The sequence below is a fragment of the Macrosteles quadrilineatus genome, unplaced genomic scaffold (genome assembly GCF_028750875.1).
Source record: "Macrosteles quadrilineatus isolate MER2022 unplaced genomic scaffold, UCM_ALF_1.0 Scaffold_8__2_contigs__length_117827958, whole genome shotgun sequence".
Lineage (NCBI taxonomy): Eukaryota > Metazoa > Arthropoda > Insecta > Hemiptera > Cicadellidae > Macrosteles > Macrosteles quadrilineatus.
The window spans coordinates 54937366-54951904 of record NW_026542601.1 but is presented as its reverse complement, the minus strand read 5'-3'; the positions used below and the strand labels follow the sequence as shown (position 1 = coordinate 54951904).

General features: G+C 37.0%; 1 protein-coding gene across 1 annotated transcript in view; it reads right to left on the bottom strand.

Annotated features, from left to right (window-relative positions):
* The window catches only part of LOC128999747 (alpha-amylase 4N-like), a 67527-nt gene that overhangs the window by 7601 nt on the left and 45387 nt on the right, over window positions 1-14539 (bottom strand). The window contains exons 7-9 of the mRNA XM_054426406.1: window positions 10339-10476; window positions 6411-6541; window positions 358-556 (exon numbers count right to left, since the gene is read on the bottom strand). Of these exons, the coding sequence (XP_054282381.1) occupies window positions 358-556; window positions 6411-6541; window positions 10339-10476 (468 nt within the window). The remainder of the gene's footprint in view (window positions 1-357; window positions 557-6410; window positions 6542-10338; window positions 10477-14539) is intronic.

Genomic DNA, 14539 nt, shown 5'->3' with positions numbered 1-14539 from the left:
AACATTTTATGAATTTGAGTTCACCATATATTTAAATATTTATCCTTAGCTATGTACGTTCATAGTATGAACCTCATACGTTCATGCCAGACACCTTTCTCTTACCCATCATATTATATTCTTACAGAATATATTCTTATATTATCATTCTTGCAATGTGTGAATTTCATTGTTAACTTAACAAACTCTAGCCGTAATCGGTCATGTGCCTACACCCAAATGAAAAAGTAAATTGATCCTGGGTCTAGGTCCTACCATGAGAGCTACGATGATACAGTATAGCTTATTCCCTATTTGGGGCATTCTCTGATGTGTCTCCATGACTTATCTATAGTTAATTATAGGATTTTCACTGACCTCTGACGACGTTGTGGAATTCCACTCCATTGTATATTTGACGCCACCGATGCTGACACAACCAGCCGTTGTAACAGAGATTCTCGCGGCTAGGGCTCGGTGGCAGTGTGGGAGGGCCTTGGTCAAAATTGTCGAACTTGTAGCTGGAAAGTATCTTGGGAGTGTAATCATTTATAGCTAGCATGAACATCACTGCCATCTGAAAATGAACAAATTACGTCTTACGGTATTGGCTTTACAACGTTTAAAAAAAGTGAGCAATTCCCACTTTGCTCACTAATTTAGTTGCACAAACAGCCATTAGTCACTGCAAAAAGGAAATAAAGGACCATGCGGGTACAAAGGACATAGTTTGTGGCAGATAATTATAATTAATGAACATTAAGTGCACTAGGCTAGAGTGAATTTCAATGATAAAATTACAAACTAAACTTAACTTATTGTAGCCCAGGCACTTTAGGTAAAAAAATAGAACAAATTAATAACTAGCTGATTTTTGGTGTGGTGTTAGTATGTCATTAGGTAAGTATTTTCTGAAAATTCCCCTCACTTCCTCCGCTTGCTTCACCCAGTAAAGGGCTAGAAAGGGTCTAAGTGACGTAAAAATACAAAAATATTTATTGAGTGACACCAGTGTCACCGATTTTAGTGGTTTTAGTCTTGAATCATCCAGAATGAAAGTGGTCATGCTAAAGAATTGCCGCAACAATAATTCGTAGCACTTTAAGGCCTTTTATTTGATACCTATATTTTATTTTTTGTAAAAAAAATATATACAAAAATAAATAAAACTCTTGCATCATTTGTAAGATATGTTATATTGGAATTTCTTTACCTTATTTTTTTTTTAATCTTATATACAACTAATACTCACATATCAACAAATAAAAAAAATAGCTAAGATAAGTTGGTAATTTTTCCTGCACATTTCAGAAAAAAGTACGGATCAGTTTCTTGGGGTGAATTTCAACCCGTCCAAAATAAAGCATATTCTTTACCTACATTCAATATTTCTTGTAACTACAATCCCGCATCAACATCTTCATCATCCTACAGAGATGTGGGAGGTCCATTGGCGCAGCCTCCAAAACAGCGGCTACCCATTGCAGAACAAGTTGAGTTTAGATGCCTCATCTCTTCCCTAATAATCTGGGCAGCCTCTTCAACTATTTTCTTCTATTTTTGGTCTCCAAATCCGTCATTCTATCAGCGTTCCATGACGCCCGTAATAATTTGTGAGAAGTATCACTCAACGTTACAACTGTTACCGAAAATGTAATTTTCTCTCCAAAATGCTCGGACAGCTTCCTAACTAAGTATTATGAACTGTAAATTTCCTTTCCTGGTAAAAATTCTTCCATTTTTTCTAGGTAGCTCATCAGTGACGCTAAACTGGGATTCGTCGTTATTTTCAATGTAACCACATAATTTTAAAAATGCATCTCTTGTAGTGACGTTTTTCAGTCTACCTACACCTTTTTCTGATGGGTTTCAAAAAAATGTTGAATAACAGTCACGGCAATACTTTGCTTGGGCGGCTACTAAGTCTCCAACACCGGCTATTCGGGGTAAGACGGAGTTAAATATTGGTAGGGTAAAACCTTTCTATATTTTTGTGGGAGTTTTGTACTGGCACAGTTCAAGGCATATTTGCCACAAAACAAACAGTGAACTTTAATGTCAAACACCGAATCAATGCTTGAACGAGAGAGAGAGAGACGACTAGGGCCCTCCTCTAGGTCCAAACAGGACGAATCAGATGACTGACGCTGCGACGCAATTAGCTGCAGCAATGGACGATGGTCGTGTATACTAAGTTTGACACTTTTCATGGACCTTTAAGGATGTTTTACCTTCCTAAATATGTCGAACGTTGTCCCCACGCTCTTCACTGGCATGTAAAATAGCAGAAATACCTCGGCTGACGACATTTTGTCAGGTTCCCTGCTTCAGGAAGGCTCTCTCCACACTCCAGCTTTCCATGACACCAAGCGAAAAATGCGTAGCTTCAAAACTGTATTTTAATTCAAGTCCATTTATTATGAAGTTTGTGTGAAAAAATAGACTTAAGTGATGATTTACGCCATTTTCCACTTGTCAACAATCACAACACCTATATAAAACAAAATTGTTCTATTACTTATTCACATCACATATTGTAAATGAACAATTCTACCACGAGTCTTCTAAAACAACTTCAAACATAATTACGTTTTTAACGAATTTCCCCTATAGGGAATAAGCTATTACCGTAGTACTCATGGTAAGCAACTCGGTTTTCCCATTTTGACCCTAAAAACTTAAAATTTAGCATTTTTCTTTCTAAAACATTTTGTAGAGCTTAAAATAACAAATAATTTAGTATATTGAAGCGTTATTATGCGCCTAATGGTTACGGAGAAAATTCTAAAAAACTATAAATTTAAAATTCCCATGTTATTCATATGGAGAATAAGTAAACTGTGTTAGTTTGCTTGTTTATGAATATATTTGATAAAATTTAGAAAATGGATTCATTTCATACTAAACTATTAACATTTTACAAAAAAACACCTTTTTACCCTCCCTGATGCAGCAAACCTAAGTACCATTTAATTTAAATAAGGAATAATTGTGATATTTTTAAGGACACATTTTAGTGTAAATCCAAATCAGGCAAATGGAAATTTGCTTAGTCTGCAGGTTTGCTTCGGCCGGGGTATTATACGTATAAAGCTGTGTACGTACATTATAACAGGTGTGAAAGCATTGTTGGGCAAACATTTTTTTTTCAGAGCTGCCAACCTAAAATATCCAAACTTAAATTTCTCAACACCCTGTAGTTTTTATGATTTATTTTTTCGTATCCATGGATATGAGGGTTTTTAATATTATTATTTACTAGCATTCTTTATGTGAGTTTATTTATTAATTAGACCATTTTGAGTTAATAAATGAGAAATTAAATGGTAAAAAATGTGCGAAGGATTCATACGCTGCGGTTCGGTGCTCTTAACTTTATATCTATATTTCGGTCTAACTTTGCCAATCCAAAATCACGAATGATTTATATATTTGTTTCATTGATTTTAAAATTTTCTTGGATATATTTTTTGACAAAAATAACAAATAATAAGTTGGGGGTAGTAGCTGTCAAAAACTGAAATTCTCAGCAAAAACGCTTTAAATAACCTAAAATTTACTATAAAAATTTAAATATATAAAATAAAACGCCCTAAAGTGCTATGAAGTATTGTTGTGATGATTATTTAGCATGACTACTTTCATTCTGAATGATTTAAGACTAAAACCACTAAAATCGGTGACACTGGTGTCACTCAATAAATATTTATGTATTTTTACATCACTTAGACCCTTTCTAGCCCTTTACTGGGTGAAGCAAGCGGAGGAAGTGAGGGGAACTTTCAGAAAATACTTACCTAATGACATACTAACACCACACAAAAAATCAGCTAGTTATTAATTTGTTCTATTTTAGGGCATTATTTTGTCTAAAATTCCTGGGCTATTGGTGCAATTGTATTGATTTAAAACGTTGTATTCAGCAAATTTTATCAAGGCTTACAATGTTATTTAGAAAATAATTCTTATTCACCGACTGTCAGTCATGCTTGGTATGCCAAAGTCGTTCTTCGCCTTTCATGCAGAGTAATTACTTATCCTGTTTTTTTTTTTTTTTTTTTTTTTAATATAAGCTATAGGTTTTTAAATCCAGTGTTAATCCTGGGATTTCAACCATGCCGGGATACTGGGACTGAGACTCCCAATTGAGATGCTAAAACTGTAATACAGTGTGATTGAAAATTTCCGGAACCGTGTAATATATTTTTTACCATTATGGATGAAGTGATGAGACTTGGTATATCAATAATAGCCATAATTGTTTACTCTTTTAAGCTATTATTATGTATTTATTTATCCCCCAAGGAAGACGGCCCACGAGGAGTCAGAAGAAAACAGCATAGGTTGTTTTAAATTTAAAGGTCTTGGCTATTAGAAAACAATGCCGTAAATTTGAAATCAAACTGACATCCGAGTAAAAAAAAACAAACAGTTGTTCAAAGATAAATTGAATTTGCAATGCTACGCTACGTCCTCAAAGGGGGCGCCCTCTAGAATTCAGTAGAAAATTATAAACGTACACATAGATCGATATGCACATCAAATTAAAGGTGTACTAGTAGAATAGGCTACAATGCCGCAAATTTAAGCTTAAAAGAACAACCGTGTCAAAAATGGCAGCCGTTCAAAGATTGAAAATGGCAGATTCAAGAAATCTTTGAACAGCTGCCAATTTCGACTCGGTCATTCATTTGCAGCATTGTATTCTACTAGTAATGGCCTTTAATTTGATACTAAACTTGACCTATGCTGCTATTTAAGAATTTTGTCTGACTCCTCGTGGCCCGCCCACTTCAGGGATAAAAAAGTAAAAATAGCTTAAAAGAGTAGACATTTGTGGATTTTATTGATATACTATGTCTCATTACTTTATCTATAATGGCATAAAATATATTACGCCGTTACGGGACTTTTCAATCACACTGTATATTAATATTGTGTTAATAAATCATGTATAACTTATATGTGTGTTCCTTCATTAGGTACCAGACTACAACGCTGGTGATAGTCTGTTTGGGGGGGGGGGAGATGGATCAGAGGATGTCTGTGCGTTGTCATTGACTTTATCTATTAGGCCAAACGCGTAGGCTTATGATGATTATCTATATTCTGTTTATTGTTGTAAATGAAAGAAAAATTAAGCCATAGTCTTACTCGTATTTTAGTAAATTTGGCTCTTACAGTTTGATCATCGTCCTATATACAGGGTGTTTTTAAAAGAATGCCGGGATTTCAAACGGTCGTTGCTCGGGGACTATTCAAGATAATTAAACGATTTAAACGTCAAATTGATGGGAAAAGAATACAGTTTTTTCTCATTCTTTCATACAATTCGGAATGATTGATTAAAATTAAAATTTTAATCAATCTTATATGAGCGTAAAACTGGCAATGTCTGTACGCTGAAGGCGATCGGCGGGTTTATCTGATGTCTTAACTGAATCTTTTTCGGCACAAAGACTCTATATTTTATAGATAACATCATAAAGTGGCCAATTTAGGTTCGTTAAACTGAAGACTTTGTCGGGCAATCGATTTTTTCGGGCTTCTGATGCAGAATTGTCGGATTTCTTCGACTATGGCATCGATTTTTTTAGCCGGCCAGGTGAATGTCTTTTCAAAACATTTTGGTGCCACGAAACTCATTAAACCAGCTTCAAGTTTCTTTATAATCAAGTAGATTTAAATTTAGTTTAAATTTAGTTAAATTTAGTCGCACTGGCGACTGGCGTCAGGCGTATGAGTCACAAAAGCGGTCTAGCACCACGCACCTGTTTTACGCATACCAAGGACAAAGTTTCCTCCCTTGCTACACGGGAAACAAAACTTAGTTATTTTAGCTTCAGTTTGACGTATAAAACGTTTAGTTACCTTGAATAGTATCCAAGCAATTACCATTTAAAATCCCGGCATTCTTTTAAAAACACCCTGTATATACTACCTGATCATCGGTGGCAACGCTCTACCTTCCTTACATTAAAATTAAAATTTTATATTTTATTTTTCAAATTGACTAGGGGGTAATCAAAGAATGTGAAATAAAATGATTATAAGAGATGTACTGAATGTAAATTAAATATATGAATACAATTAATCCATATAATTCTACTTGTCTCCTGCATTTAAATATATATTTTTTTTATAAACTAGGGTACAATAAAACATTTTCAAAATAATATGAACGTGAGAGATGGATTAAATATTTATCAAAAACAGTAATGTCATTGAAATAGATGTTTTCTCCTATTTATGGAGAAAATAAATACATTTATAGGCCTAAATATGTTTACAAGCATCATAGATTATGTACGGTATTTTAATTCATTAATCTATTGGAAGGATGATAATAAAATATGGCATTGCTTTGACACAACAAACCATGTTTATTTATTAGTTCATAAAACATGTAATAATTAAATAGTAGCTGTTACCTTATAAGCTCTTGAGTGTCTATAAGTAAGAGTGTTAGTCAATTCGCCCTTGTCATTGTGTTCACGCTCCGTGTCATGATTCTCAATAAACACAACACTTTTTTCTTTGGGCACGAGACTCCAATCAGTATCTGGTTAAAAACAAGATTATGAACAACATTTTCAATAAAATTGATAGATTGATAGTTGTTTTTTTTTCACTTTATAGTCTAAATCAGATCTTGAATTAAAAAAAAAAAACTAAATATGAAAATAAATATGAAAGTAAAATGACTATTATGGATTTTTTTATTCTAAGTTTTAATATATAGGCCTAATGAAAACAAGTAAATTACACGGTAGAAACTGTTTGATAGTCACTTTTTTAAATGGGTTTTTAATAAGTTCCGAGAAGTCAATTGACTAATTTAATAAATCGTTACTTAATAAATCAAATAGACCGGTATTTACCAAACCATAGGTCGGAACCTACTAGTGAGTAGTTAGGGGAGGTATCTTGAGTCTAACATGGGCTCTTATGGGGAATAGATTTACAGCCACCTAACGTAAATAACTGTTTTTTTTTGTACCTGAGTAAATTTGTATTTAATAACAGTATACTGACACTGCGTATTAAATGTGAAGGTGTAACTGTATAAGCCATAATCTAATTTTTAATGTTTATATCTTTTAACTAATGTATACAATATCTATACAACATCTAGATACAGAGAGTAAGAGCGGCGACCCTGTAGGGGACCAATCAGAACGCTCCATTTCAATCAAGTGACACCTCTAGGTAAATTATTAATTGATAAATCAGCTGATCAGCACAGCTGTTCCCGCCATAACCTTACTTTACGTACTGTGTACGTAGGTTGTCTGCTTTCCCACCATAACCTTGTTTGTATATTCTGGTCGGGGTAATTGAGCGGAGCGAGCGAAGCTCTTATACATCGACTCGTATGAATTTCGTAATACGCAAAATCCTCCTAGACGGCTGAAGCAATCGTTTTCAAATTTTGCATGGCGATAAAGACCATATCGGTGAGTGCCAATATCTATATGGCGTCAAACAAATCTCTTAGGAATCCGCCCCACAGCCCCTCAAGGTTTCAATGTAATCCTTATGGAAGCAGTATTTGACACATAAACAAAGGCATAACAACAAAGGCTGGTGACTTTTGAATTAAGTAGATCAAGAAATAGCTGATAGCATTATTCCACGGATATTAGAACAGAAACGGTACAGATCATAAATAATATAGTCAAATGACGACACTAGCCTGAATCGTATACTAATAGCATAGATAAAACGAGGAGTATGTTTTATCTATGCTAATAGCCTTAACATCTCGTTTGGACGTTTATTGACAGTTCCATTTTGAATAATAAAAAAACATGTTTGCTTTGAGTCCATCCAACTAAATTAACAGTTGAAGTTGAAGTTGTGTTTGGAGGCTTGTTCTAGGCTTACTTGGGGAAGCCTTATGTAATATTTTTTAGTAACCCCTCTATTAGCGATGAATTGGTTTGTGAATTATCTTATAATTTAAATAGTTTAGGTTTTCTTTTCCGAATTCGTTTGGCTCTTCTACCCGACCGATTTTAATGATTGATGACTCAAATTGATGGTATGCACGCACAGATTTCCCATCAAGCATCGGCATATATATATCTACAGTTGAACGAGAATGCCATAGGTACCAAAACCATTATGAAAATAAACATAAGTCATATTTTATATTTTATGGTTTTTTACAAAAAAAAAAACAAAATCTCTACAACCCAACAGTTGTGTTTTAGAGTTTATAAATCTTAATGTTAAAAAACCTAGTTCCAAGCTTATTTTAATTTTATTGGTATTGATACGTAGGCTAATTGAAAACAGAAAATGTTATGTATATAAGTAAATATACATTACAACTATATACACATGAATGAGCAACGTTTACTACTTCAACAATTCAAAACCACGCTATACGTCTCTAATGAGGTGGCTAAATCGTGGCAAAAAACAAAAGATTTTAAAATTCAAATTAGTTTGTTTTTGTATTATTAGAAAAATAGTTTTAGACCAAAATAAAATAATCACACCTATATTGTAGTAATATTGAAAAATCATACAAATCGACGGCGATAATCGATAATTTAAATACATAATAACAAAAATATGTCAATACTTCTAATCCAAATATATTATGGTAGCCTACCATGCTACCATACCAAATATGCCTTCACTGGTACTACAAAGCAATTGAAACATTTGGTCAGAGTTTGAATAGTTGATAGTGAATGCAAGAGATTAGGTTTCAAACATTTTTATTTTTTGTGTATAAAATTAAAAGATGCTGCATACAAAAATATGTTAAAATAGTTATATTTTAAGAACGATTTTTGATATAGAACTTATTGCTCATTTTGCCTTAAATTGCTCTATTTGAAGCCTAAATTTAGAAGTTTTTCCCGGTATTCCATACCCCCCAAACCCCCCGGAGGACCCCCCCCCCAAACTGAAATCCTAGGGCCCCATTGGAAAATTTGCCCGGGGCCCCTGAAGTCCTAAGTCCAGCCCTGTACAGTCCCACTCGGCTTATACGTGAACGAAATTCGCTCCCCATGTATTTCTTATGGGAGTAAAATTTGGTTTCTATTTTCCGAGTTTGTTTGGCTCTTCTACCCAACCAATTTTCATGATTGAGGTCTCAAATTGAAGGTATGCACGCACAGATTTCCCATCAAGCATCGGCATATATTTTTATACCGTCCCACTGAGCTTATACGTAAACGAAATTTGCTCCCCCTTATGGGAGTAAAATTTTGTTTTTCTTTTCCGAGTTAGTTTGGCTCTTCTGCCCAACCGATTTTCATCATAGAGGTCTCAAATTGAAGGTATGCACGCAAAGATTTCACATCAAGTATCGGCATATATTTATCCTTATATATAATACGTGAAGGCGATTTATACGAAACACTACTCCTCCGTTAATAATGGACGGATATTTACAAACGACGTGTCAAAATAAAGTATTTTTTGTGTAGACGTCTCCTTTCACTAATTCCTGTAATAAAAATCCTTGGGCTTTGCCCCACAGGCCATCAAAGTTGGAGTTTCTCCCATAAGATTAACATGGGGGTTTATGCTCGACGGTAAAGTTCCGCTTAAGCCCTCTTTCAGCTGTTTTTAACATTGGATACATGAACTATCATTTGTTTCGCATTTGTTATGGACGACAACATATAGGATATGTATAAAATAAAAATATAGCCTAATGTTTTTTTTTCTATGTATATTACGCACCCTGTATATGTAAATTGAGGTTGTCAATTTCCACTATAAACACTGTACCTGTAACTGTCGTCCGTCACCTAGGAGGCCCGGGTTCGATACCCGGTCGAGGCATGTACGCTTTTTATCCACAAAAATTGTTTAATCTATACTTATTTAATACGCAAGCAGGTTTTTTGTGACAATTACTCCTCCCCATAAGAGCCTATGTTAGACCAGACCCAAGGTACCTCCCTTAACTACTCTATTGAACTCGTCATGTATACATTTTTAGTTTTAAGAGAAGTGTGCTAGTAAAATGAGACCTACAAACATTGTCTTTATATAATAGTATTGTTAAGAGCCAATTAAATTTAAACCCACACATTTGTGAGATAAGGCTTAATCAACTTTTGATCATTACAAATTAAAGATAAAAAACAAACTTCAGCTTCACAAGTCTCATTAATTTAGAAGTCTCTTAAACAAATGGTTGTGTTGGTCTTCTTATCAAATATTCTTGATTTTTATTTTTAGTACATGTTTTACGTGATAATAATAATAGACTAGTAAAAATAGTAATATTAGTAATTTATTATGTAATATGTGTAGAAAAAAAAATCTACGATGAAGGAATCGCTACTAAAAACAAAATCAATAGAAGATTTAAACAAAACAAACCAAATGTCTTCAGGTATGTGAGCAGGTTGTTTTCCCCTTTTTCATTTTTATGGAAACAACTCCTCAACTCTTTGCCCACTCTGAGGTCTGTGACTAATCCATATGGAGTATAGTCTTCGTAATGTACTCCCTCCTGTCCTATAAACATGAATAATAACACTTATAACATTTTATACACATTTTATTCAAAGTTTGTATTCTATTAACAGAGGTAAAAACACATAAATAACAATAACTTGGTAACTGACACCGATATAATTACATGGTGTCAGTTACTAAGTTATTATTATTTGGATCTCTCTCTCTCTCTCTCTCTCTCTCTCTCTCTCACCCTCTCTCTCTCTCTCTCTCTCTCCCTCTCCCTCTCTCTCTTTGTTCCGGCCTGGCGAGTTGGCGAACGCATGGCCCGGCTCCTAGGAGTCGCAATAGCCCAAACCTTTTCTCCCCTAAGGAGATTAGGCTGTATTTTACAAGCCAAGTTTAAGGGACGTTGGATGGATTTGTACTATCAACCATAGATTGTTGATAGCTAGGCTGACATCCCGGGTCTTGACCTAAAAATCCCAGGTTTTGACCTGACGTGTGAAACAAAAAAATAAAATATAAAAAAAATTAAAAATAAAAAATACAACAAAGCAAAAACAAAAACTCACAAAACGTTTGACACGAGTCCCGACCATCACTGCCAGAACGTGCCTGCCTACCCCTGGCTTTGAAGTGGAATCAAGGGAAATCAAGTGGCGGTCTGTTGAACAGAGGCGGTGTGTGAGGGGTCTTTAAAAAACACGAAGGCGGATTGGGTGTCCGGGGACGTCATGGCTTGCCCATGGCAAACGGCCCTAAATCTGAGCTGGTCACCATTTGTGAACCAGACCTCCCCTTGCATTCTGGTCGGGGTAATGGGGGACGCTAGTGGAGATACCTTCACATGCCAACTCCAGACCTAAGCTTGATGGCAGCCACTGCTGTGAAATTGACAACAGTGGGGGCCACCGTTAGTAAGCAGCCTCGCCACGCTGAAAGCGGTGCTTCAAAATTGTCAGAAATCAGCTCAAGAACCATGGGCATATGCGGGTGCCTGCGACTGTGATAGGTGGGCATCGGTGTCCGAGGAGGTTTGGCCTGATTGGTGAAATGTAGGGCCTCGGTCGATGGACGGCGCAGGAGTGATTGGCAATACTCCTATGAACCGGGGAACCCAAAAAAACCATCACTAATGAATTGTATGTAGTTTTTCAGGTTTCAGTTTGACCTACACCAAAGAGAAGCTTTTGAAAAGATTTTTATATTTTACATTAATTGCAAATCAAGATGACGGCTGATCAATTGAGAACATTGAAGGAGGATGAGGCTAGGAGAGAAGAAGCCAGAAAAGCTGAAGAGGACAGGATAGCGGCGGAAAAGGAGTTCCTGGAAAAACATGAGAAGGAGAGGAGGTTGAGTAGCTCCAGGGGGTCCGCGTCTGCGTTGGGAGGAGGCTATCGATCGGGGACCAGCAGTATGGCGGAGTCGGAGTCCGAGGCGGAGAAGCAAAAGAAGAGGAATAGAAGCCCTGAGGAAAAGGATAAAGAGAAAAGGAGGAAAGCCAGGAAGACTGAGGATTTGGAATCGGATGAGGAAGAAAAGGTCGAGGATGAAGACGACCCGTTAGTTTGCTTGAGTTTGGTACTGGATAAGATGAAGGGATGGTTCAAAAAGCCAACCGTCATAAAAATGGTGACTAAGCCTCAGACAGAGAAGTTTGGAAGGTACTTGAACCGGTTCCAGGAAGAGCTGATTAGGGCAAGAGAGGATAGAGTCCGGATTGAAACGAGGTTGGAAGAACGAAGAGAGTTTTTAAAGATCGTGAGCTCCACCGTGCGACATGAAATGGACAATCTGAAGGGCAAGGTTGTTCCAGGCGCGGCTGGAGTGAGCTACTCAGCAGTGCTGAAGAAAGATACCCCAATGGTTCCAAGGGTAACTGGAATGAAAGGACCCGTAGTCCAAGCACCGAAACAAATTATAGTGCGGCATGACACCTTGGAGACTGAAGAAGTGACTAAAACCTTGAAAAAGTTAGTAAGGCCTTCTGAAATCGGCTTGAAAGTTAAGAGGCTAATAAATATCAAGAATGGTGTGATTATTGAAGCAGAAAATGAGGATGGAGTGCAAAATCTCATGAAGCAAGAGACGTTGAAAGAGGCAGGGTTGAAAGTAGAGCGTCCGGAGAAGAAAAAACCTTTCATCATGATTTATGATGTTAGTGCTAAACTGACGGAAGATGAGATCAAGGAGGAGATTTTCTCCCGAAACATGGGGGAGAGCCAAATTGTTGAGGCGGATTTCAAGCAGGAGTTTGCGGTAAGACATAGGTATAAGGATTTAAGATCGACAGGGAAAAGGTGTCATGTTGTGGTGGAATGTTCTGTACGGGTGAGGAACTGGATAAGAAGGAAAGAGCGGATCTTCGTAGAATGGCAAAGTTGTCGGGTGAAAGACTATGTGGATGTTGCTAGGTGTTTTAAGTGTCAGAAGTTTGGACATGTGGCAAAGCACTGTAAGAGTGAAACCCCTGCTTGCTCCCACTGTGCTGGGGAGCACGACTATAAGGACTGCCCCAACAAGGGTAAGAAGGAAAAGGTTAGATGTATAAACTGCGTAAGAGATAAGAAGGAAAATAGCAAGCATGAAGCTGGGTCAAGGAAGTGTTCGGCCTATGAGAAGGCAGTCAGACGGCAAAATGAAAAAATATATTATGGATTGTAGAATTTTGCAATGGAATCTAGGGAGAGGTAAAGTTGCTACAGATGAAGCACTCAGAAGATGTATAGAAGAAAAATTAGATGTCCTTCTTGTCCAAGAGCCATACGCGGTAGGGAGAAAGGTGAAGATAGCTGGTTGCAGAGTATTTCATGACAGGAGCGGAAGAGAAGATATTTGGAGTGCAGTTATTGTGATGAATGATACCATTGGCGCCATAATGGTTGCTCAGGAAACAAGTGGAACGTGTGTTAGTGTTAGGTTAGAGCAGAATGGAAAGTCAATGCACGTGATCAGTCTTTATTGTAGGCCGTCGGAACCCATTGAAGGTCACTTGGCATGGTTAGCTGATATAATAAGGAAGAAAGGAAATAAAGAAGTTGTTTGCGGAGGGGATTTAAATGCAAAATCGGGACTGTGGCTCAGTGGTTCAACGGATGAGAGAGGGTCGAAGGTGGAAGATGTTGTAATTGCTTGGGATCTGCACGTGGTGAACAAATTTAGTAGATGGACGACTTTTGAGAACACGCAGGGAGGAAAATCGAACATTGACATGACGATTACGACGAGGGATCTTACAGGAAGAATAGAGGATTGGATGGTTCATGAAGAGACGCTAAGTGATCATAGGCTTATAACAATGAAATTGCGAAGGGATCAAATTAATCGGAGACATGAGAATGAACAGAGACAAGGGTCATACTGCTTAAGGAATGTAAATTGGGCAAGATTTGATGAAGCCTTACAAAGAGGTATACAAGCGATGGATGTTGAAATGGCTACAGCGGAAGTTCATGCGGAAAAGATTACGGAAATGACGTGCAAGCTGCTGGAGGAGCAGTTTCCAAAAGCGAAAGTAGGAACAAAGAAGGTGTACTGGTGGACAGAGGAGCTAAATGAATTACGAGTGAAGATGAGAAGGAAAAGTAAGATCTGGAATAGGACAGGAAGGGAAGATGATAGGAGAGCGTTTGTTAGGTCAAGAACAGATTACGTTTGGGGAATCAGGAAGCAAAAGAAGAAGATGTGGGAAAAGCTAATTGCGGAGGAAGAGGGCGACCCGTGGGGAAAGGTCTATAAGATTGCTGCAGAGAAGCTGAAAAAGGATACTGTGCTGGTTAGCCTGGAAAAAGAAGACGGCACAATGACGGAGACAGTGCAAGAGACCCTAGAGATAATGATACAAGGATTGCTGCCAGATGATAGGGAAGAGGAGGATACAGAGGAACAATCAAGAATCAGAAGTAAGATGACTGATGAAAGCACTGGAACAGATGAGGAAGATTTCACTGAAGGAGAGCTAAATGCATGCGTTGCACTGCTGAAGGATAGGAAAGCGCCGGGAATGGATGGAATAAAGAACGAAGTAGTAAAGAGAATGTTTGGAAGGATCAAGGGGACGCTGTTGAACCTGTACAACAAGATGCTGAGAGAAGGCAGGTATCCTGATGTGTGGAAA